The 26,561-nt window shown below is 40.3% G+C and overlaps 1 protein-coding gene across 3 annotated transcripts in view; it reads left to right on the forward strand.

Moving 5' to 3' along the window:
* LOC137310136 (intermembrane lipid transfer protein VPS13B-like) overlaps nt 1-26,561 on the forward strand; it is an 875,231-nt gene that overhangs the window by 270,239 nt on the left and 578,431 nt on the right. For all 3 annotated transcript variants that reach the window (XM_067978127.1, XM_067978114.1, XM_067978120.1), the window contains exon 18: nt 17,082-17,216. In XM_067978127.1, coding sequence (XP_067834228.1) covers nt 17,082-17,216 — 135 coding nt within the window. The remainder of the gene's footprint in view (nt 1-17,081; nt 17,217-26,561) is intronic.

A 26,561-nucleotide genomic window follows, 5' to 3' on the forward strand; every position in this document is an offset into this window, starting at 1 on the left:
ATCTTTGAGCTCCAACCATATTGGTTCAGTCTGGACCTGTTCCTTGTCTACGTAAACCCTCTCTACAACATGTATTTGCACTTTTGCTAATATTACCACTGCCACTTTTATTTTTGCAAAAAATACAGCATGCACTTGCTCTCTTTCTGATGAGGTAACATAGAGGGTTGATGAGGGCAATGTGATGTATATGGACTTCCAAAAGGTGTTTGATGAAGTGCCACATAATAGACTTGTCAGCAAAGCTGAAGCCCATGGAATAAAAGGGGCAGTGGCAGCAAGGATACAAAACAGAAAGTAGTGGTGAATGGTTGTTTTTCGGACTGGAGGGAGGTGTACAGTGGTGTTCACCAGGGATCAGTACTAGGACCACTGCTTTTCTTGATATATATTAATGACTTGGACATGGGCATACAGGGCACAATTTCAAAATTTGCAGGTGACACAAAACTTGGAAATGTAGTGAACAGTGAAAAGGATAGGGACAGACTTCAAGAGGACATAGACAAGCTGGTGGAATGGGCAGACACGTGGCAGATGAAATTTAACACAGAGAAGTGCAAAGTGATACATTTTGGTAGGAAGAATGAGGAGAGGCAATATAAACTGAAGGGTACAATTCTAAAGTGGGTGCAGGAACAGAGACACCTTGGGGTATATGTGCACAGGTCGTTGAAGGTGGCAGGGTAGGCTGAGAAAGTGGTTAAAAAAGCATACTGAAGTATTGTGTCCCATCCTGGGCACCGCACTTTAGGAAGGATGTGAAAGCCTTAGAGAGAGTGCAGAAAAGATTTACTAGAATAGTTTGAGGGATGAGGGACTTCAGTTACGTGGATAGACTGGAGAAGCTGGGGTTGTTCTCCTTCGAGCACAGAAGGTTGAGAGGAGATTTGATGGAAGTGTTTAAAATCATCAGGGGTCTTGACGGAGTAGATAAAGACAAACTCTTCCCATTGGTGGAAGGGTCGCGAACCAGGGAACATAGATTTAAGGTGATTGGCAAAAGAACCAAAGGCGACATGATGAAAAACTTTTTTACGCAGTGAATGGTTATGATCTGGAATGCACTGCCTGAAAGGGTGGTGGAGGCAGATTCAATTGTGGCTTTCAAAAGGGAATTGGATAAGTACTTGAAGGGAAAAAATTTGCTGGGCTATGGGGAAAGGGCGGGGGAGTGGGACTAACTGGATTGCTCTTGCAGAAAGCCAGCACGGGCTCGATATGCCGAATGGCCTTTTTCTGTGCTGCAACCATTCTATGATTCTATTCTATGATTCTTGCCATTATTACCACTCTGTTTCTTTTCTTATCTTTGCTATGCCTCCTAAATATATTATGGGCCAGAACTTGCACAGTGGCGTGGCAACATTCGCTCCTGCGAATTAAGTTAACGAATGTACTTACTGTGGGCTGCGTGGCGCCGATTTTGAACTTTAAAAAAAAATTGTGCGCTATCAACCCAGCCTCTGAGCAGCGTGAGTTGGTGTGCATGGAATAATCTGTGAGAATAGAAGACAAGCCCACAAAATCTGACAGGAAGAAAAGTCACACCCACAAGCAGGCAAGCAGACTTCATTCATTTAAGGGTAGTATTCTGGAAGTCGTTGTAAACAAAAATTTTAATATTTTTTATAAAAAGCCAAAGAAATAATTAAATTAAATTAGTGACAAAAGGGAAACATAATGACCAAAACTATTAAAATAAGGAGACAACACATTTTTTGAAATGTAATTTTTAGCTGTTTTGCAGTCATAAAGAGTTAATGCGCTTTTAAAACTTAGCTTAGACCTGGTATTTTTAAGCGTACCCTTTGGTGGCGTAATTAGTTACTTTCCAACTGGGCGGATGAGCAAGTTTGCGATTTTTCAGTGATTTCAATGATTGTAGCACGTGATGGTCCTTTAATTTGCAGCTGTCAAATTGCCGGCGAACCAATAGGAGCAAGTTCACGATTTCCGTGTTTTAGTGCGCGTGTGCAAACGCGGGAGCTTGGTCCTTTGATTCGCTGTAAAAAAAAATGGAGAATGCTGTTGAGCACCTCCCTTGTTTTGGGAGCAGTTTGTGCCACTATATCTTGTTATGTTTATTTTCCATTCTTGTTCAGTTGGCAGCCAGGTGCCTATTAATGCTATTATGTCTACTTCTTCCTGTAAAATAATTGCATCTTGTTCTTCCAGTTTATTCCAATACAAGCATTTTAATCTTTTATTTTGCTTTTTTTTTAACACTACTGCTTTTCCCAATTTTATTCTCTAAGCTACCCCCTAACTTTACTTCGGCCTTGACCTCTCAGTCTGCATTGCACAGCTGTATTAAAGAGGTCACCAATGCCCTCTTATCATGCTAATCAGCACATGACCTTCCCAATGGACACAAACAGCCAGAACGAAAGAGCTCTGTGATTTCCAGCATTAGCTGGCTTTCCATGTGTGCAGGGCATCGTTGACTGCCGCACTTAGCTATCACAGCACCAGAGGATGTGAGGAGATTTTTTCCCCCCAACATTGTAATTATATACAATTAGTGTGTGAAGGATAATTGTAAACAATTTTACAACACCAAGTTATAGTCCAGCAATTTTATATAACTTGGTGTTGTAAAATTGTTTACAATTGTCAACCCCAGTCCATCACCGGCATCTCCACATCATGTGTGAAGGATAGAAGGATTATGAAAGTCTGTACCATTCATAATTAGTCCATTTGATTTGATTGCTCTACTCCATATCCCTCTTGTTAAATTATTTTCTGCATGATTATCATCCTCATCTATTTGTCTCTTCTCTGTTCATGATCATGCTTAGTTTTATTTTCTGAGCATCCCGTTCCTCCTATTTTAATTACTCATCACTTTCCTCTTTAACCATTTTGCCAGTATCATAGCACCCCCACCGCTCCACTGTTCAGATATAGCTTGTTCTTGTGGAATAGAACAAGCTATGGAACAGCTAACCCATCTGTCCCAGAACTGATGCCAATGTTCAATAAAGTGGAATCCCTCTTCCTGACACCGTACCTTCAGCCATGCATTGTTTTCCCTAATCTTCCCGTCCTTCCCTATTCTAGCGCACGGCCAGAATTATGAAATTACCACTCGTGGAGTCTTGCATCTAAACTTGTTTCCTAATCTTATAAATTTATTCTGTAGGACTTCAGCCCTTTCTTTACCAACGTCAGTGTTTCCCACATGGACCACGATAGCTGATTGCTTTCACTCCCCTTGCACAATCTTTTCCCGCCTATTCACTATGTCCCTTGCCCTCACACCTGGGATGTAACAAAGCTTCCACGATTGTTGCTCTGGACTGGAAAAGATAGTGTCAACCCCTCTAACTATTGAATCTAGCTGTGTTTCTAATTTCACCCCTGCTGCTTTTCCGAGCCATCTCTTAAATGTTGGTGCCACTGATATTTATTTGATGGCTTGCCCGGAGTCCTCGTTTTCCCCTTGGGAAGCGACAGCTTCAAATCTTTTTGAGAGCATAGGTTGCTATGGACACTCCTGTTCTAACTTTTCCTTCATGCCTTTCCCCACCCCTCAGAGAGTCAGTCACCCATCTTGCCTCCTCCAATGGCTTTTTTTCTTTCTCTCTCTCTCTTTCACACACACACAATTACACAGCTCTTTTTTTAAAAAAGAAATGTCTGTATAAGCTTTACTTGCATAAAGCTCTGGACAAAAATAGCAAAACCCATCCCAGGATATTCAGACTTTCAAGGAAAAATCTTAATGAATGTATTAAAAGGTGCACAAGATAATTCAGTTGATAAATTCAATTAGGTTTTTTGTGAAATACGTGATTTTTAAAATTCTGTTTGAAGCCTTATTTCTGACATTAGAAATTTCAGTTACTGAGGAATAACTGCTGGTGGTCACATGGCTCTGATTATACCTGTGTTGTTCACACATGGTGGGGTTGTGGAAAGGTCATCAGTCATGTCTGGGGGGGGGGTATCCTTGTCACCTAACAGCCATTCTCTGACGTTCTTGGATGGGAGGAAAAGTGGGAGGGATAGATGTTTCGCAGGGTGAAGGCATCGTGGCAGCTGCCAGAGAAACTGGTACAGACTTTCATAATCCTTCTATCCTTCACACACTAATTGTATATAATTAGAATGTTGGGGGAAAAAAAATCTCCTCACATCCTCTGGTGCTGTGATAGCTAAGTGCGACAGTCAACGATGCCTTGTACACACAGGGAGCCAGCTAATGCTGGAAATCACAGAGCTCTTTCGTTCTGGCTGTTTGTGTCCATTGGGAAGGTCATGTGCTGATTGGCATGATAAGAGGGCATTGGTGACCTCCTTTATACAGCTGTGCATTGCAGACTGAGAGTGCCTGCAGGTGAGTGCCCCTTTGAGTACAGCTTTCAGCCAGCGTTGGTCAGTTTGCTGAAGGCAATCCCGCTAGGTTTTACTCAATGGGTTTGCCACTGGGTGGGACTGCTGATCCGCCCAGTTAAAATCGTGTTGGGGTCCTAATAACATCATAGGCCCTGATTTGCATTTATTAATGAGGCACCCACCTGTTTCTGGCTGGTGCTGTTGTCACCCGAGTCAGCTTCCGAGTTAAAATGGCGGTTGGTGGGTTTCTGGCAGGAAGCCGTTAAGTCGATTTTCGCTATTTTAACTGCTTACCACCTGTTGCCGCCAGGCGGGTTGGGTTAAAATTGGGGCCATGGATTTTCCATGATAAAAATGTGACCGAGGAAGCAAGATTTGTATGTGCAGGAAGTGTGCACTATATGCATTTTTTTTCTATGCAAATGCATTTGGGGAACAATTTGGGCTGTAGTCTTTCTCTAGATTAACTTTTCAATTGATAAGGTTCTTAATTAAAAGATCATTTTTTGTATATTTATCTTCGAGTGGATTAACTAATTTTATATTTAGAAAATAAGAAAATTTTTTAAATTTACTTTTCCTTCACTATTTTAGAAGTGGTAATATTCCAGTAGCTACTGGCAAGACCGTGATAGAAAAAAGTAAATAGAAGATGGTCTAAATTGGTAAAGGTTATTTTAATGATGTTTTTGCTGAGACTCCTCTATACAGCTCAACCATGATCTAATTGAATGGCGGAACAGGCTCAAGGGGCTGAATGACCTACTCCTACTATGTTCCTCTATAAAGTGCTCAGCTGGATTTTCTGAACAGGGATCTATTTTATGTCAATCAGATCTGGATTTGTAAAATGAAAAAAGAAGTTTTATTATAGTTTGTGTACTGCTGTGAAGATTGAACATACTTGTGTGATGGCAACTAAAACGTTCCAGAATATTCACAACATGAAAAGTTTCCCAAACCACAAAATTTGTTGCCCTGAATTTCCTAGAGGCACTGTGGCAGAGTAAGCATGTTTTAAATAAAAAGACATCAAGAGTACCTTATATACTAATCAGAGCGTGTTGTGAGGGCGAAAAATTCAGCATGGAACTGAAGGTGACCCTAGGGATTTTTAATGGCACTTTTGATATATGAAAATATACAATAAGTGAAAGTTAAGTACGCTTCTCCACTTGGCCACCTTCAAAGATTTCTTGAAATAGTTTCTTTTGGGGATCTATATTGAAAGAACTTAAGTCAACACCTGCCATTCATCAAATGTCTCTTCATATCGAGACCAGTGTCTCAAATGTTTGTTTGTTTTGCCCCCTTAAGTAGCTGGTTTGATTTTCATACATTTAGCATTATAAAGCTTTCAAATAAAATTATTTTGTCTACAAAGCTGAAAAACTTCAGTGTTAAAAATGTAGAGACTTGTGTGAACAGGTCAAAGAAATATGGAATGAGTAATGTATATGGTATTTCATTTTTGAAATGTAAACTTTTTAAAATTAAGCTACATTTCTCTTATACCAAATGAAATTTCATCATGTTTGCTGTACTCAGAAGGGATTAATAAAAAAAAAAGTGGAGAATTTTGCACAAAGTGAAGAAGATAAACAAATAGTAATTCTTGATAGACATAATTTCAACTCTTTAACATATACATATGCTTTGGACAAATGCAGTGCAGTGTGACTTGTGTGCCTACTTGAATTGTTCATTACGTGTGTTGACATGAAGTGAACAGGGGTTGAAGAGTTACAGGAGGACTATTCCCCCTGTTCTTGAACACTGGTTTTGTTCAAATGCTTATAATCCTATTTCCTTACAGAGTGTCTTTTATTTTTCTGTCCATTCCTTTCAAATACAGCTGCTGCAGTGTTATTTTTGATAAAGTACTTAACTGCTTTCTTAAATTAGATTTGCCTTTGTATCTGAACTAAAACTGATGCAATCTCTGCTTTACCATTTATACCGTTGACATTGATTGTTTTTTTGCTGCTACTTGAGTACATTTTGCGTTTTGGACTATTTTGGCAATAGTACCTCTATCAAATAATCAATTCCTATGATTCCTCATTAGGAGGAATTAAGGACCACTGTAGAGCTATCGTTGAACTTTGTGGTGTAGGGTTGATCTTTAGATGTACAATTTAAGATTCTGACTCAGTGGTGGTTAAATAAATCATTGTTGTTGCAATGAATACAAATAAGTCAGGGTTTGGCCGTGGCACTGGGAGAGTGGGTCCCAGAACCAAATATTCTTCAGTGTCTTAGTTGACAACTTTAACTTCAATCTCTGACATTTGTAATGCGTAGGGAGCCTTTTCGCTCTAGTGGAGTCCAAATAGTATATAAATTGACTTGAACTTGTAAGTACTACATTAAAGTATTGGCTTGGTGCACGGTCAATCAGTGCATCATTAAACAGGTGACAAAGAGGAACTCATTCACAATTTCTTTGCTAGTGCACATTTCTGAAATGCCTTTCCTTTTGATGCCGATTAATCACTCCTTCAGATCTTGATCTTAAACTGCTGTGGGCATCAAGGCATCTATCTTTAAATTCCCTGATTGTCCCTACTTGTAACGTCATCCTTTGGAGACTTGGTGTTAACCACAGATATGCTTGTTTGCCTCTGAAAATGACTGTCAACTTAGAAAATATTGATTAGGAACAAGAAGAAGTCAGCTGACTTGTTTCCTGCACTCTTTCTTTCGTGGGAACATAGATATTTCTCTCTTCATTTTCTTTGATTTCCAATGTGTTACATTAAGTCAACTAAGTCTTTGTAACCTGGAAGGTCTTGGTTCTCAACAATCCTTGCATTCTGCAGTGCTAATCTAATCTACTTGTCCAATGGAAAGAGCCTATCTCCAAGAGAGTAAATTGCTCTACCTGAATTTGGGTTTCTCCTTAATAGCTTGGCTACTTAACCAGAGAAACAAATAGCGAAAGGCATATTATGCTTTGTTGTAGAGACATAAATTGTTCCCAAGAAATCTTCTGCTAGACTTATAATGTTGACAAAACATTTGTTTTCTGGTATTCATCTAACCAACTCGATCTATCATTGTGCAAGGTTTCTGGCTTTGGATATCTTTAATATGTTCTGCAGTTGAAATCAAGTTCTCTCAGCTTACATGTAGCAGCGCCTCATACTTTTTTCCTGGTTTTATTCCACTTTTGGCACTAGTTGTTCCCGCGTCAAAATATAAAACTGCCGGCATTGGCCAGTATTGGAGAAATGGAAGGCATCTGAAAAAGGTGGACAAGTTTCCTTTTACATCGTAGCATTGGCTGCAGTGCACAGCCTACTTTTTAATGTAATCTTTTCATTAATTTTTTTGCTCCAAACATTGGGAGGACAGTGGTCTCTTTGAATTTTTACTTATTGAAAAAACTTGACTTTTGTTTTTTTTTCTTGCCAATTGAAAGAAACCAATGAGTTGGAGGCTGGTAAACAGAACTTTGTACGAGCACTGGCATATGTATATCTGGTACTCTGCCTTCCCCTATTGAACATTAATGCAAACATGCGAGCTCTTTATTTGCATAAAGAAAGAAAGACTTGAGGGTGACCCCAGGACGTCCCAAAGCGCTTTACAGCCAATGAATTACTTTTGAATTGTAGTCACTATTGTAATGTAGGAAAAGTGGCAGCCAATTTGTGCGCAGCAAGGTCCCACAAACAGCACATCTCTTGCCCAGGTAAAAACCTGTTTCAACTCTGGAATAAACACCCCCAATCTTCAGGTGAGCAATATGCTGTCTTTGGTTTCGAAGGCCTCGCTTATAGTCAATGAAAACAACTTTGCACCACAATCTTCCAGACATTGCGAGAGCATTCAAGGCTCAGTTCATCGGCAGCTGAATTGCCTGCGCGAGGATCCAAGTTGGAAGATTATATATAAGCTTGCTCATGCAGCTTTTGAAGGCTTTGCATTCTTTGAAATCAAAATTTCTTGTACAGAAAAAAATCCTTTCTTTATAACACTACCTTTTGCTTGACAGCCTCTGTAATGGTTATCAATCATGTGTATTTTATAGGTATGATGACCAGACTATCTTGAGGCCTTACCCTAAATTACTTCCAAAGATGGTGTCAGAACTTAATTTTAAACAGGAAATTACCTTTCCCTTTTTTCTATCCATCACCTCATTAGTCTTAGTTGGAATGCAGGCTTCATTATATGGATGTCAGAAGAGTTTCACCTATGGTGTGGATAGACCTAAACCCATTTGTAAAAGCAGGCAACCTTTCATGTTTTGTGGAACATGTACCCTTGGATCTGAATTTGCTGAACACTGGCTTGTTGAATATGGTCCACATTATTTTCAGATGTTAACAAGAACCTTTGCACAAACAAAGTTCATTCTACTTGATTTGTATCTGCATTTTAGCTTAATCTGAAGGTTATATTCATGTGATTTACAGAACACTCACTTGAAGCAATTCATATGCTACCAACAAATATTATTGTTTGAGCTTCTGGACCAAAGATGATTTACAATTCTTAAATCTATTCTGACTTACAAGAGATTTCATCCTGGTTGAGATGGCTACCTTTTTGTTTGGTTTGCCTATTGGAAGGGATGGAAGGAGTGGGTGAAAAATACGAATGTCATCTATGCATTGCCAGCAGGTGACACTTTCCATCAGCAGTGTGGACACCAAATTAGCCCTGTAGAGTCGTCTTCATTTGAAGAATGATGCAGTTCCCCCATATTCCAAATTCCAGCCATCCCATCTGTCTTTCCCTCATTGAAAAATTCATTCCAATTTATTGCTGTCTATTGTTGTGCTTTGCCTCTTCTGAGGAGAAAAAGGAATCATATGCCAGCCCAAGAGAGGTGTTTTCATATGATTAAAATTTGAGTCATGTGATTGAAATTACTGAGATCAAAAATTACATTAAAAAGATTGCATCCTTTCGATTCTCCATGTTGAGAAGCCACACAAACTCCGGTGATATGTGGAGGAGCTTCCATTTGAAACAGCCTGTTCGGCCCAACCTGTGTGTGTTGGTGGTCATCTTCCACAGGAGCAGTATTCCTAATCCCATGTGCCCGTCCTGTTTTTTTTCTTTTCTTTTCTCCTAAATACTCTTTTGTTCTCCTTTCCTTCAACCACATATCTAACCTGTTCTTAAAAGTTGACATGGTCTATGCTTCTCTCAATACCTCCTGAGAGGGCATTGCAATGTCTTACAACCCTGTGTATTAAAAAAAAGTTTCGATTGCTCTGTCTTAAATCTTTTACATTTAAACAGTTTCCACCTATTCTGCTCCAGTTCATATTTTTAAACACCTCAATCAAATCACCCCGTAATCTCTTCAGTTCCAATGAAAACAACCCAAATTTTAATATTTTTCTTTTTTTTCCCCCCTCATACCAGACAACATCCTAGTGATTCTGCACTGTACTCCAACTATGGTTTTATGTGTATTCACCAGTACATCTCGACTTGTATATTCTATCTCTTGTCAGTGTCAGCCTCGGCGCAGTGGTAGCACTCTTGCCTCTGAGTCAGAAGGTTGTCCCACTCCAGAGACTTGAGCACATAATCTAGACTGACACTCCAGTGCAGTACTGAAGGAGCGCTGCACTGTTGGAGGTGCCATTTTTCAGATGTCACATCTGCCTTCTCAGGTGGACGTAAAAGATCCCATGACACTATTCGAAGAAGAACAGGGGAGTTCTCCCGGTGACCTGGCCAACATTTATCCATCAACCAACATCTAAAAAAAACAGATGATCTAGTCATTTATCTCATTGCTGCTTGTGGGAGCTGGCTGTGTGCAAATTGGCTGCCATGTTTCCTACATTACAACACATCAAAAGTACATTGTAAAGTGCTTTGGGACATTCTGAGGTCGTGAAAGGAGCTATATAAATGCTTTCTTTTTACCTCTGGTCACGAAATCCAATATTCCATTTGCTTTTTTATCGTCTTATCCACTTGAGATGCTTTTAATGTCTTGCAAACCCGAATTCCCAAATCCCTCTGCTGTTCCACATCATCCAGCCTTCCCTCATTCAAAGTACGATTTTTTTTTTAACCAAAATGTACAGCCGATCTTTTAGTGACATTGAATTCCATCTGCCACATTTTTGCCCATTCTACCACCATATCATTATCCCCTTGCAGCTTCCTTTGGTCCTCAGAATTATTTATTATGCTTCCTATTTTAGTATCTAAAAATCTGGAGTCCTTTCCTGCTAGTCTTATATCTAAATTGTAGATTACACTGTGAACAGAATCAGTGCCAGAACAGAACTGTGTGGAACCATGTTACCCATTTCCAACAGCTGAGAAACTGCCCATGATTCCACTCTTTTAAAATGTGTTAATAGCTGCTTGTATTTTTAACAAAAATTTTCCAAGATTTTTTTTTCTTTATAGACTATCTTTGTTGCATATGTACTGGTAGCTGTAGTTTAGTGGCGTGGTACTGGACTAGCAACCCAGAGGTTGAGAGTTTAAACCCCACCATGGCAAGTTGTGAAATAGAATTCAATAAACCTGGTAATTGGTAGGCTAGCAGCAGTTAAAGTGACCATGAAAAGCTGCCGGATTGTTGTAAAAACTGAACTGGTTCATTAATGTCCTTCAGAGAAGAGATCTGCCACCCCTGCTTGGTCTGGCCTACATACAACTCCAATCCCAGACTACGTGATTGACTCTTAATCCCGCAGGGAAACTGGGGATGGCAGTAAATACCGTCTTGCCAGTGTCACCCACATCTTAAGAACAAATTTTTAAAAAGTAAATACATTTTTGTAACTGACATCACAATATAAACATGACTCTGGATGAGTGATTGTCTAGTGACCATTTATTGAAAGTATGTGAAGCTAATTTCAATAAGGATAAACAAATAGTGACATTTATAACTTTTAACTTTAAAAAAAATGTACACTCTGGGTCTGAGCTTTGCTGTGCACTTCAAGGAATAACTAAAATGAGTTGCTGACTGCTGCTAAAACATGGATTACAAACAAATTCTTTGCTCTGATAAGGAAATCCTAGCATCCATGTAGAAATTCCCCTCAATAAGAAACGACCGGATATTGGAAATGACTGCACTAATAATTGGTAACTTTTCATTTTACTGTTATATGAATCACCCATGGGTTCAAGTCACACTCCAGAGACTTGAGCACAAAATCCAGGCTGACACTACAGCACGGTACTGAGGGAGTGCTGCACTGTCGGTGGTGCTGTCTTTCGGATGAGATGTTAAACCAAGGCCCTGCCTGTCCTCTTGGGTGGACATAAACGATCCATTTGATACTTCATAAATTTTCCTGATTGGCTAATTTGCAAGTCAAGAACTGTATTATATTTTAATACCATCTTTGGCAATATCTTCTCCCCCTCCCACTGGTATTCTTGCTTGGTTAGTTTTGTGTGCTTTATATTTGAATTAAATCAGTGTTCACTGTTGTTGTTGAGAAAGCTAGGTGAAGGTGAAGGCCTCTCGTACAGGACAGTATCAAGATTGAAAAGAGATGGGGAGAGATAACTGCTAGTTGTCCATTACTTGTTTGAAGCTGTTAAATCTGGTATTACATGACTTGCTTCTACTCCATGTCTCTTGTTTTGAGATGAAACATGAATTATTTAGTACATTTCCATATGTTTTAGTGATTCATTACATTGCTGAATATTGAATTTTTCGCCTTTATATCTGTCCCTCAGTTTTTTAAAACATTTTTGATCGATTTATTGGTATTGTGAATTCTTGTGTGCTTGGCATGGAAGAAGCCACTGTGAAAGGTGGCTCATCGAAGAGAATTATGTATTTCCTTTGTCAATCTTAGACTAAAGTTATTAGCGTACAGTTTTCCTCACTGAATTTTTATGCACTGGAAGGGGTAGGGCACACTAGTCCTGGTGCTCTTAACTGTTTCTTAGATCAGCTCCCATGCTGGACTAAGTGGCGCAAGGGTTCTGTTTTTCTCTCTCCTTTCCCCTCCCTCCATCGCTATTTCTTCCCCCATCTCATGGTATAGAGGAGGGAATAAAGTCCCTGTGCCAAACATTATCCCAGCTGCATCTGCTCTTCATATTATTAATTAGCTATTTCCTGCAGGCAAGATGTTCATTTTTCTGTCTCAAACACTCAGTCAAACAAATAATTCTGTTTGATCCTTTTTTGGAAAATCCATAAACTTTTCTATTGCTTGCAAACAGGCCTGCCAAAATCAACCCTTAGGCATCTTTTGGTTGCTCTTGGCGAAGTCCTTATCACCACAATATCTCACGTCTTAATTTATGCTTTCTTTTCATGCTGCTTTTTTCACAGTTGTTTGATTTTTGATTGTTACATATCATTATTGCACTGTTACAGTTCTCCTGTATGTAGTGTGAAGTTGATGTTTTTATCTGTATTTTTACTACGTTTTGTTGCTCCTTGAATCTTGTAGCAATTACCTTCAGCAAAACAATGGGGAGACCAATGTCATTGTATTCAGACCTTGCCACAAACTCAACTACATATCCTTGCCACCAATTCCGCATTCCTCCCCGGCCACTGTCTCAGGCTGAACCAGACTCTTTGCAGCCTCGCTATCCTATTCAAACCATAGCTGAGCTTCCGACCCCATATTCTCGCCATCATGACGGCCGTCTGCTTCCTCCAAAGTAACTTTGCCCGTCTCTGCCCCTATTTCAGTCCATCTGCTGCTTAAACCCTCATTGATTCCTTTGTCACCTTTAGGCTAGACTGTTCCAATGCTCTCCTGACTAGCAGCTCCATCCTCCACTCTTCGTAAACTTCAGCTCATCCAAAACTTTGCTGCCTCTATCTTATCCCGTACCTAGCTCTGCTCACTCACCACTCCTGTGCTCGCTGACCTACATTTGCTTCCAATCCCCCAGCAACTCAAATTTAAAATGATGTACTTAAATCTCTTTATGGCCTTCCCCTCTCTATCTCTGTAACCTCGCCGAGTCTTACTTTCAGAAATTCTCCATTCCTCCGACTCTGGCTCTTGTGCAGCCCTTCCCTTTGCCCCACCATTGGCGGCCATACTTTCAGTCGCTTGGGCCATGCTCTGGAATTCCCTCCCGAAACACTTCTGGCTCTCCATCTCCCTCTTGTACTTTAAGACCTCCCTTAAACCCTTCTTTGATTTGGCATCAATTTTTGTCTGATTACACCTCTGTGAAGAGCCTTGGGAAAATTTACTATGTGAAAGGCACTAGAAAATGCAAATTGTTGTAGTAGTGATTGTTATAGAATTAAAATATTCCAAAAATTTAATGTTTTAAAAAACAAATCATCATTTAATCTTTAAACTTTTAATGCTTATCGGTTAAGCATCCAGTGTGAGACGTTGTGATGTTGAATGAGATGTAATATGTGAATAACCCAACAGGGCCTTTCAGACCACTTTACAGAAACTTAAATGGGCAGTGAGGAATGTTAAGGAACATTGAGCCACTTGTCTCAGCAATGCCTTATTTAGGGAGAAAGCACGGGCATATATTTCGAAATAGCTTCAACTAGTATTACATTCAAGTGGTGGACTGTAAGTCATTCATCATCAATAGTTAAAACAGTGAATTCAAATAAAAAGAAAATAGAAACATGGAATGTTTGCAGTAGTTTTTGCGCACATATGTTTTACAGAGCTCATGAAATAGAATTCAAACTAAAGGTGAGATCATCATTTTCGACAGTGTTTTTTCCATTTATCTTGCCACATCAGGCAGACATTATACTTGGAGACAGTATATTTTGAAGATTGCTGTCTAAAATGAAAACGGCTGATGGTAAAATCATACTTTTCACAGCAAACGTATACTGTGCTATATATAATCTGATGTATGTAATACGAGTGAGGCAAACTCCGTGGATTGTAGGATTGTATAGGTTATTTACACTTCAAAAAGTGCTACTGATTATATAGGGCAGGAGCATTTTTAGATGATTTTTTTTTAACGTTTCAATACATTGGTTTGTGAAGATCAAATATAGTTAACCTACGGTTTCTTTGCTAAATGTTCTGTTATATTCTTCTTTATTAAATGTTCTGTTTTATTCTGTGCTAGAATTTTCCTTGTAAATATTTATGCACCTGTTTGCTAAATACAGCAGTGCAATATTTTTGATGATTATTGAGTAAAAATTTACTTTCTCATGATTGAAATCCTTCCAGTGAAATGGGCACTGTTTTGTTTTATCAAACAGAAAAACATTGCCTGGAGCAGCAACAGTTGGTTGCACTAAGACCATACTCGTGCCACCTTATGCGTTAAAAGATACTGCATTTTACATGGAATCACATAGAATTTTACAGCACAGAAACAGGCTATTCGACCCAAGAGGCCTATGCCGGTTTATGCTCCCACCTTGCTTCATCTCTCCCTATCAACATATCCTTCTATTCCTTTGTCCCTCATGTACTTATCTACCTTCCCCTTAAATGCATCTATGCTATTCGCCTCATGTGGTAGTGATTTCCACATTTTCATTGATAATTTCCCTGGAACCATATTCTCCAGATCAATTGGGGTAGTGTTTGAAGATAAATTTCTCAACCGTTAGCCTAACAAAAACCTAGTGGGATAGAAATTCCATAGCGTAGGCCCGCCCGTGTGAACTGGGCGCAGGCTTGAATGGTTCCCTGAACAGGGATCAAAATTGGGTCTCGGGTCTGGACTGGCGAGCTGTGGACACCTGCTGTGCATTCCAAAGGCAGCTCGTTGGCGACGTGGACGTCAACGTTTGGCCGCTGCGACCCTGGCAGCGGCCCTCGGTTAAGTCCCGGAAAGGGGACGGGGGATTGGAGTGGGCTTCCGGGAAGGGGGAATGCGCGCAATCACAATGCTTGGTTCTCTTTTACAAGTTCGCTTTCATTGGCGGACAAGAATCCTGAGCGGGGCAGACCCGACGCCTGCCCCGCTGATTGCTGACTAATTTTGAAAAGGAGGTGTTAAGCCCCTAATTTACATATTCAAGGTGTTTGACGCCGCGCGGCGTGCCTAAAAAGAAAAATGGGGCCCACGAGTTTAGCAGTGGGACCAACGTCTACGCAGAATGGTCGCAGGTAATCCCACTGCTAAATTGGTATGCTTTGCATCTCTTTTACACCTGAAAAACTGGTGCAACACATACCAATTTCTACCCAATATTCATTGCTATCCTTTCTCACTACATGTTAAAAGAAAGAGAACCAGTCTAAACTCCTTAGCTGTATATAATAATGAGTAGCCAGGTAAGGCAAAGGGTAAATGAATGGAGTAAATGGTTAACAAAGTAACCATATGTACAAATACATTAAGTGCTTTATTAACTAAGTAAGCCTGTTGAGTTTAGGAGGAAGTTTGCGGTCACTGTAAAAAAAAAATCTGCAACTGAAGACCTCTCAAGTTTGTAAAAATATGGACTTCAGACTCGACTTTCCAGAATGTTTTAAGCCAAGGTTATGAAATTAGCACAAATTTAAATTTACAATTGCTTCACTAACGTTGGACGTGGTCCTCAAAAAACAGATTTAAACGGTTTTCAGTATCTTTAACTATCATTTTGGTTTTGCCAGTTTTTTTTCCTTTCAGAGTCCGTTGTAGTTTTGAGGGCAAAAATAGTTTTTCAGTGTAATTTACAATATTGGTAGAGCAAGAATCTCTGGAAAATTGAAGGCACAAATACTGAAATAACAAACATTATACTGGCACTCTGCAATAAAGCTTCTGGTATAGTTTCGCTAGAAGATATTTGGATGTGGACCTTCATTCTAAACCAATTACCATTGCTCAGTGCTATATATCACAAACCAACGCAAAGGACCCTCTGTGTCCTTCAAGTCACTATCATTTATCCTCTTAAAAATACTTTTCAGTGGTGGCACAATACAGACATCATACTGTTGTGAACTGTTACAAATTTGTTAAGACTGTAAAGGTAAGTGAAGTTAGTGGCAGAGTTCACTGGTTTGGATTGATGGTGTGCTCGTTTTGTGACAGTTAGGGTGCATCTATTTCCAGCCAGGCGGAACCCTGTTTACATTGCTTGGCTCCTGCCTGGCTGGAACTCTAACTGTCCCGTTGAGGGAAGCTCTGTGCAAGCCTGGTTACACGCTGTCTTCCAACAGTTAAAAATTGAAATGTTTAGAAGGCGTGGGATGGAAGAATCTCTGCTCTAAACATTTAACTTGAGTTAAGGTAGATTTAAGAAGTACCCAAGTGCAGCGGACCACCTGAGCACTTTGTAAACCAGGTGTGACACCACACTGGATTTATACACCATGCTGTGTCGAAGCAAAGCAATGTGAGATTACAGCCTCCAGAGTCTGGTCGGACCCTGACTCCAAACTTACTCTGCCAAGTGGCAGAGCGAAGGGATTGTGCAGGGTAAATGTACCTGAAGTTTCTGCTGGCTTTTACTGCCATGTGGCCTGGGAGTAAACTGTCTTTATTATCTTTAACTATAATTTGCGATTTGCCGGGTTTTTTTTCTTTGAAACGCCAGGTAGTGTCTAATGTTGACAGCTTTGAAGATAAAAACAGTTTCTCAATATATTTTTTAAAATGCTCATCAGTGGATTGTATTGATGCATGTTTTTCTCTTTTATTTGCAACTTTTGTAGTTCTGCATAAAGCTTTCAAATACATCTGTGTACCAACTTGTAGTCTGTAGAACACTAAATATCTTCAATGTTGAGAAATAGCTCTTCTGTTTAGAATTTCTGATTATTTAAATGCAGCAGACTACTTCATTTGCAATTTTCTTTTATTAGGTGTGAAATCCCAGAATCCATTGCCAACTCTTGAGGGTTCTATCCAAAATGTTGAGTTGAAGTACTGTAGCACATCATTGGTAAAATGTGTTTCGGGGACCATGGGATCAATAAAAGCTTGTGCCAAAGCCCCAGGTATGTGCAGCTGGAACATGTAAAAGTTTATTGCCTGTACAGGAGAATTGGCCTAACTCTTTATAAGGGAAGTCACTGAAATTAGAGTTTACTTTGTCTGCCATGAATCAGCTTTTTTCCCCAAAGATTTGTTGTTTGTCAGTGGACGACCTTATTGTGTTCACAATTCTACCTATAATGTACAATAATTATAAACAATTTTACAACACCAAGTTATAGTCCAGCAATTTTATTTTAAATTCACAAGCTTTAAAATAAAATTGCTGGACTATAACTTGGTGTTGTAAAATTGTTTACAATTGTCAACCCCAGTCCATCACCGGCATCTCCACATCATGAGTACAATAATTAAGCAGTGAAAATATTAATCTTTTTCCTGTCTGCGCCAAAATATTTTGGATGTTTGTTTGTATTCCCTAAAGTTCACTCTTAAGAATTGCTGTACAAAATTTTAAGCGCTGGCATCTGTATAAGCCTGATTCAAGGTAAGTATTTGTGGTATGCCCCACGTTGTTTAAAGCCAGAACATTCAGTTTCGTGCTTGCAATAGAAAACAGGTCATTCAGAATGGCACTAGACAACATGTATTCAGAATTCTGTGTTGAATAATTTTAAATTTGGTATTTAACAGAATTAATCTATTAACCAATCTCCCACATGTACACAATTTTGTTGAAAATTCAGATTTAGCCCCTCATCACGTAGATCCACAGAGCATTATATCAATCTCTTCAGAAGACAGTTTGAATTGTGCTAATGTGATGGAAAAATGTAATATGCTTACTTAAACTTCAGAAACTGGTTTCCTTCTCAGCAATGGGCGCAAAGTCTAGATATGATGCTCATTGGAAATTAATGTTCAGTTTACAATAGTGCTCAGTTTTAAAAGTAATTATTATTTATCAAAAATTGTCTGTATTCAAATAGATTAGAATGGCCACTGTCTTTTTTCTTAAAAAAAAGCTAAGAGTAGAAAGCAAAGGGTGGATGGCACAGTGGATTACCACACTGTCCTGTCTGCTCCAGACATCTTGTCCCAAATGATGGGATAAAATCTTCTATCTGTGCTGGCTGCAAGGGTCCTCTGAAAGAGCTTCAACAGTTTTCGCCCAGTTCACAGTACAAAGCTATCTCCTACTTTTATACTAAATTTGCAGTGCCTCTGTGTGAGATTGCTAGGATGGCTGATTTAGTGAACGGAAAAAGTTTTGATCGTCCAACTGAATATGCTGTTTTGAAGTTGAAGTTAAGGCACCTTGAAGAAATTAGTTGGAGGATCAACTTCTGTCTGTCCTTCAAACAGCAGCTTTGCTTTTTCTTTGAGATTGGCTTCTGTAATAGGAAGTTAAGTTGATTCTTTATCGTAGAGGCCAACTGCCTGCTTTTTGCACAGATACCAGCTTTTTCAGGTCCCGTTTGCGCTTTTCATGACAGGTGTGGAAAATAACTGATTTGGACTTGCAATGGATTATGGGGTGACTACTAGCCAGCTGAAAATAATGGTTTTCCAGTTCAGGCACACTGTGTGAATGGGGCCTGGAAGTGGGTGGTAAAGAAAGCAAGAAAAAACTTTCATTTATACAGCATCTTTCATGGCCATAGGATGGCCCAAAGTGCTTCACAACCGATGATTACTTTTAAAGTGTAGTTACTGTTCTAATGCAAGGAAACACGACATCCACTTCGCTCACAGCCAGGTCCCACAAGCAGCAATGAGATAAATTTCCACATTATCTGTTTTTGGTGGTTTTGGTTTTGAGTTAAATATTGGCCAGGACACCAGACGAACTCCCCTGTTCTTCGGACAGTGCCTTGGGATCTTTCACATCCACCTGAGAGGACAGACGGGGTCTCGGTTTAACGTCTCATCCGAACTTTAACACCTCCGACAATACAGCATTCCGCCAGTACTGCACTGAAATGCTAGCCTTGGTTATTTGCTCAAGCCTTTGGGGTGGGCTTCAACCTGTGACCTTGTGACTCAGAGGTGAGAGTGCTACCGCTGAGCCAAGGTTCTTGACATTTCTCAACATGTGAACAGTTCTGATTAATTGTTCATTGGCAACAGAACAAAAGGAATGCTTTTTTACATTGGCATACTATTCCGTTTCACACTCAGGGGATTGTTGGTCTGTTTTTTTCCCCCAAATTTCTGCTCCCTCAGTTGGTCTCGAGCAAAACGGTTATTTTGAACCAAGCAGTGCTACACAGATGGCTCATCTTTTCTTCTCTTTAATCCCACAAATCTACCTGTCAGAGGGAGATAAAAGAGCAAAAATGTAGGGAAATTTCTGAGAAGTGCAAAAACAATAGGGCAGTAATAGGGGATTTCAACCACCCTATTATTAACTTAAATTGCATTCAGGTGAATTTTTTTAAGCTAGTACGTAGCAAGCCCAACAAGAGGGGGGCAGTTCTGGATTTAGTTTTAGGGAATGAAGCTGGGCAGGTGGAATGAGTATCAGTGGGAGAGCATTTTGCTGGTAGTGATCATAATTCAGTTAGATTTAGCATAGTTATGGAAAAGGACAGAAATAGAACAGGAGGAAAAGTTCTAAATTGGGGAAGGGCCAATTTTACTAAGCTGAGAAGTGATTTAGCAAAAGTGGACTGGAAGGTAAATCAGTGTCAGAGCATTGGGAGGCATTCAAAGGGGAGATTCAAGGGGTTCAGAGTAAACATGTTCCCACAAAGAAAAAGGGAGGGACTGCCAAATCTAGAGGCCTCTGGATGACAAAGGAGCATACAGGGTAAGATAAGGCAAAAAAGGGAAGCTTATGTCAGACACCAAGAGCTCAATACTGCAGAAAGCCAAGAGGAGTATAGAAAGTGCAGGGGTGAAATTAAAAAGGAAATTAGGAAAGCAAAGAGAGGGCGTGAAAAAATACTGGCAAGTAAAATTAAGGAAAACTCAAAAATGTTTTATAAATACATAAAGAGCAAGAGGATAACTAAGGAAAGAATAGGGCCTATTAGAGACCAAAAAGGTAACTTATGTGTGGAGGCAGAGATATGGGTATGGTTCTTAATGAATACTTTGCATCGGTCTTCACAAAAGAGGGGGACGATGCAGAGATTGTAGTTGAGGAGGAGTGTGAAATATTGGATGGAATAAACATAGTGAAAGAGGAAGTATTAAGGTGTTTAGCATCTTTGAAAGTAGATAAATTGCCAGGCCTGGATGGAAATGTATCCCAGGCTGCTAAGTGAAGCAAAGGAGGAAATAGTGGAGGCTCTGACCATCATTTTCCAATCATCCCTGGCTACAGGCGTGGTGCGGGAGGATTGGAGGACTGCTAATGTTGTACCGTTGTTTAAAAATGGAGAAAGAGATAGACCAGGTAATTATCGGCCAGTCAGTCTCACCTCGGTAGTAGGCAAATTATTGGAATCGATTCTGAGGGACAGTAGAAATTGTCAATTAGAAAGGCACGGGTTAATCAAGGACAGTCGGCATGGATTTGTTAAGGGAAGTTCATGTCTCATTGAATTTTTTGAGCAGGTAACAAGGAGGGTCGATGAGGGTAACGCATTTGATGTAGTGTTCATGGATTTTAGCAAGACTTTTGACAAGGTCCCATGTGGAAGACTGGTCAAAAAAGTAAAAGCCCATGGGATCCAAGGGAAAGTGGCCAGTTGGATCCAAAATTGGCTCAGTGGCAGGAAGCAAAGGGTAATGGTTGAAGGATGTTTTTGCGACTGAAACATTCAAAATGATCATGGCTGTCGTCTAACTCAGTACCCTGTTCCCGGTTTTTCCCCATATCCCTTGATCCCTTTAACATTAAGAAATATATCTATCTCCTTGAATACATCTAATGACTTGTCCTCCACTGCCTTCTGTGGTAGAGAATTCCACAGGTTCACCACCCTCTGAGTGAAGAAATTTCTCCTCATCTCAGTTCGAAATGGCATTCCCTGTATCCTGAGACTGTGACCCCTGGTTCTGGACTCCCCAGCCATCGGGAACATCCGCCCTGCATCTAGTCTGTCAAGTCCTGTTAGAATTTTATATGTTTCAATGAGATCACCTCTCATTCTTCTAAACTCTAGTGAATATAGGCCTAATCGACCTAATCTCTCCTCCAACGTCAGTCCTGCTATCCCAGGAATCAGTCTGGTAAACCTTCATTGCACTCCCTCCATGGCAAGGACATCCTTCCTCAGATAAGGAGACCAAAACTGCACACAATACTCCAGATGTGGTCTCACCAAGGCCCTGCAGTAAGACATCCCTGCTCCTGTACTCAAATCCTCTTGCAATGAAGGCCAACATACCATTTGCCTTCCTAACTGCTTGCTGCAGCTGAATGCTCGCTTTCAGCGACTGGTGTACAAGGACACCCAGGTCTCGTTGCACCTTCCCTTTTCCCAATCTATCACCATTCAGATAATAATCTGCCTTTCTGTTTTTACAACCAAAGTGGATAATCTCACATTTATCCACATTATATTGCATCTGCCATGTTCTTGCCCACTCACCCAACTTGTCTAAATCACATTGGAGCCTCTTCGCATCCTCCTCACAGCTCACATTCTACCCCAGCTTTGTGTCATCTGCAAACTTGGAATTGTTACATTCAGTTCCCTCTTCCAAATCATTGATATATATTGTGAATAGCTGGGATCCAAGCACTGATCCCTGCGGTACCCCACAAGTCACTGCCTGCCACCCGGAAAAAGACCCATTTATTCCTACTCTCTGTTTCCTGTCTGCCAACCAATTCTCAATCCATGCCAGTATATTCCCCCCAGTTCCATGTGCTTTAATTTTGCACACTAACCTCTTGTGTGGAACCTTATCAAAAGCCTTCTGAAAATCCAAATATACCACATCCACTGGTTCTCCCCTATCTATTCTACTAGTTACATCCTCAAAAAACTCCAGTAGATTTGTTAAGCATGATTTCCCTTTCATAAACCCATGCTGACTTTGTCCAATCCCGTTAATGCCTTCCAAGTGTTCTGTTATCACATCTTTTATAATAGACTCTAGCATTTTCCCCACTACTGATGTTAGGCTAACTGGTCTGTAATTCCCTATTTTTTCTCTCCCTCCTTTTTTAAACAGTGAGGTTACATTTGCCACCCTCCAATCTGTAGGAACTGTTCCAGAGTCTATAGAATTTTGGAAGATGATCACCAGTGCATCCACTATTTCCAGGGCCACTTCCTTTAGTACTCTGGGATGCAGATTATCAGGCCCTGGGGATTTGTCAGCCTTTAGCCCCATTAATTTCCCTAGCATTCTTTTTACTAATACTGGTTTCCTTCAGTTCCTCCCTCTCACTGGACCCTTGGTTCCCTAACATTTCTGGCAGGTTATTTGTGTCTTCCTTTGTGAAGACAGAACCAAAATATGTGTTTAATTAGTCTGTCATTTCTTTGTTCCCCATTATAATTTCCCCCATTTCTGACTGTAAGGGACCTACATTTGTCTTCACTGATCTTTTTCTCTTGACATATTTATAGAAACTTTTACAGTCAGTTTTTATGTTCCCTGCGAGTTTACTCTCATACTCTATTTTTCCCCTCTTAATCAATCTCTTTGTCCTCCTTTGCTGAATTCTGAACTGCTCCCAATCCTCAGGCTTGCCGCTTTTTCTGGCAATTTTATATGCCTCCTCTTTGGATCTAATACTCTCCCTAATTTCTTTTGTAAGCCACGGTTGAGCCACCTTTCCTGTTTTATTTTTGCGCCAAACAGGAATGAATAATTGTTGTAATTCCTGCACACATTCTTTAAATATTAGCCATTGCCTATCCACCGTCAGTTTCCCAATCTAACATAGCCAACTCGCACCTCATACTTTCGCAATTTCCTTTATTTAGATTCAGGACCCTAGTTTCGGATTCAACTACTTCACTCTCCATCTTAATGAGGAATTCTATCATGTTATGGTCGCTCTTCCCTAAGGGACCCCGCACAACAAGATTGTTAATTAATCCTTTCTCAATGCACAGTACCCAGCCTAGGATCGCCTGTTCTCTGGTTGATTCCTCGACGTATTGGTCTATAAAACTATCACATACACTGGAAGGCTGCTTCCAGTGGGGTCCTGCAAGGGTCAGTACTAGGTCCCTTGCTTTTTGTGGTACATATTAATGATTTGGACTTGAATGTGGGGGGCTTGATCAAAAAGTTTGCAGATGATACAAAAATTGGCCGTGTGGTTGATAGGAGGAAAGCTGTAGACTGCAGGAAGATATCAATGGACTGGTCAGGTGGGCAGAAAAATGGCAAATGGAATTCAATCTAGAGAAGTGTGAGGTAAGGTATTTGGGGAGGGCAAACAAGACAAGGGCGTACACAATAAATAGGAGGATACTGAGAGGTGTAGAGGAACAAAGGGACCTTGGAGATCCCTGAAGGTAGTAGGACAGATAGATAAGGTGCTTAAAAAGGCATATGGGATACTTTCCTTTATTAGCCGAGGCATAGAATATAAGAGCAGGGAGGTTGTATGCCGGATCTGTATAAAACATTGGTTAGGGCACAGCTTGAGTACTGCGTACAGTTCTGGTCACCACATTACAGGAAAGATGTGATTGCACTGGACAGGATACAGAGGAGATTTATGAGGAAGTTGCCAGGGCTGGAGAATTTTACCTGAGAAAAGATTGGATAGGCTTGGGTTGTTTTCTTTGCAACAAAGGAGGCTGAGGGGAGATTTAAATGAGGTATATAAAATTATGACACGACTAGATAGAGTGGATAAGAAGGACCTATTTCCCTTAGTAGAGGGGTCAGTGACCAGGGGGCATAGATTTAAAGTAATTGGTAGAAGGATTAGAGGGGAGCTGAGGAGGAATTGAGGAGGGTGGTGGAGGCCTGGTACTCACTGCTTGAAAGGTTGGTAGAGGCAGAAACCCTCAACTCATTTAAAAAGCACTTGGATGTGCACTTGAAGTGCCGTAACCTACAGGGTTACGGACCAAGTGCTGGAAAGTGGGATTAAGCTGGATAGCTCTTTTTCTGCTGGCACGGACACGATGGGACAAATGGCCTCCTTCTGTGCTGTAACTTTCTATGATACCTAAAGTATTCCTGAACAAGAGAATTGTTTCTAAATTTGTTTTTTTTAAAATCCCATTTGCATTTACCATGCTGATGTCGCGCTCCACTCTGGAGAGATTTTTTTAAATAGGCATGTGTCTGTTCAGAGAAGTACCATCAAAAGAATTGAAGCCATTATCTGGGTTAGCCTGAATTCTTTCATTGGACGGTATAAGTACTTCATTGTCATCTTGAAAAGTGCTGACACTTATGACTTCATTAGCCCATAGATATCAAGACTTTCTATGACACACTTGCCGAATGCAAGTTCATTCATTTTAGTGTGTGAGTGGCCATCAGGTCAAGCGTGAAAAGCTGACTTCCAAAGTGTTGGTCTGGTCTGAGGCCTGACATTGGAAGTTCTGGTTGTGTCAAGAAGGAACACATTGGGAGTCAGGTCAAGTTATGGATCTGCAACAACTTTACTGGAGCATTTCTACTAATGTTTCCTCAAGACATGAACTCCAAGGTGTGCATTTTCATCTTGGTTCTGGAACCCCTGAGTCTATTTTTTTCAGCACTTGGCTACACCTTGTGATGAAATGATTGCATGTGCACTGAAGAACAAAAAAATCTCACCTCATTTATTAATAATAGAACAGTTTGCACTGGAGAGACGAACAGTTAACAAGTTACCATTGACAGTAGTGAGATTGTATGCTGTAATACTACACACTAAACAGTGAATTATTTTTTTCAAAGAGCTTCATTCTCAGTTCTCCATGGAGTTGAATAGATTTGAGATTTGTGGCTCCAATTAAAATGAAACAATTTTACGGGGATACATGTACTTATCAGGTTTGAGGGATAGTTCAGACCTACTGTCCACCCTTATTGTTACTGGAAGCCATGACGCTCAGTAACATCTGGTGCATTCATTAATGCTGTGTATACAGAAAGAAAAAAAAAAGAAAGACTTGCATTTATGTAGAGCCTTTTACGACCTCAGGACGCCCCAAAGCGTTTTACGTGCAATGAAGTACTTTTGAAATGTAGTCACTGTTGTAATGTAGGAAACCTTACAATCTGCACTTGTTCCAAAATCAAAACACTGTTCACTTGAGGGCTACCTTTGTGCGTTTTGCAATAGATGTTGCTGACGCTGTCCTATTGGTCCCTGCTCTCCAGTTGGATACACCGGCAGGTGAACCTGCTGCTTTGGAAATATACAACCCATCCCAGCCCGAATAATCGTAGAACCAACACTGAGTTGAACAGCCAGCACCGTAAATTTTTTTTTGTTGGCAGGAAAGAGCTCCAGATCTGTACAACGCACTCCGACATGGGTGGAGTAAGCATGTGTATTAAGATCCTTGTCGGCCTCATATACCCCAAAGCCCCCACTCCAAAAATAGGTTTTGCATCACCAGACTTCACCTCACCACTTCAAAAAATTCTAATTCCACACCTGCAAAAATTGTACTTTCGTGTACTTCAGTTATTCCCCTTATAATAGAACTAATAAAATATTGGGTATAATTGGAGGTTAAGTCATGACAAATTCACTCCACTCCCATTGTAAGTACTTCTTTACATTTGTCATACTTGAGGCCATTGAGTTTCAGTTTTCCCAGAAAGCCAATCTAAATTGTGGAATGTAATCCCAAAGCACTTAATAAGAATACTCAAATCCAATATAATAAAAAGGAATTTAACTAAGGTTTAAAGCAATGGTCTTGGCCAATCTGGGCTGTTTGTCAGTTGTGTGTTTTCTCAGTTGCCAGCTCTTTTGGGAGTCTGTCAACTTTTTTGAAGCTGTCAGCTTTTCCGAGTTTTGTAGGTTGGCATGTATACTTTATTTCAAATTGTTACTCGTACTGCAGGAGCAAGTACAGGTTGGCAATTGGGAACAGCACAGTGGTCATCAGTCGATTAAGATGGTTTAACTTTTTTTATTCTTCCATGCTGTAAAAGTGCATTCACTCACTTATTCTTATTGGCAGGATTGTGCTCGCTGACCTATATTGACTCACTGTCCGGCAACGCCTCGATTTTAAAATTCTCATCCTTGTTTTAAATCTTTCCGTGGCCTCACCCCTCTCTATCTCTGTAACCTTCTCCAAGCCTCCGAGATCTCTGCTGCTCTATTTCTGGCATCTTGCGCATCGCCAGTTTCCATCGCTCCACCATTGGCGGCTGTGCCTACAGCTGCCTAGGCCCTAAGCTCTGGAATTTCCTCCCTTACTCTCGAATTCTCCTCCTTTAAGACACTCCTTAAAATCTACCTTTTTGACCAAGCTTTTGGTCACCTGTCCTAATATCGCCTTATGTGGCACGGTGTCAAATTT

Source organism: Heptranchias perlo, chromosome 3 (genome assembly GCF_035084215.1).
Source record: "Heptranchias perlo isolate sHepPer1 chromosome 3, sHepPer1.hap1, whole genome shotgun sequence".
NCBI lineage: Eukaryota > Metazoa > Chordata > Chondrichthyes > Hexanchiformes > Hexanchidae > Heptranchias > Heptranchias perlo.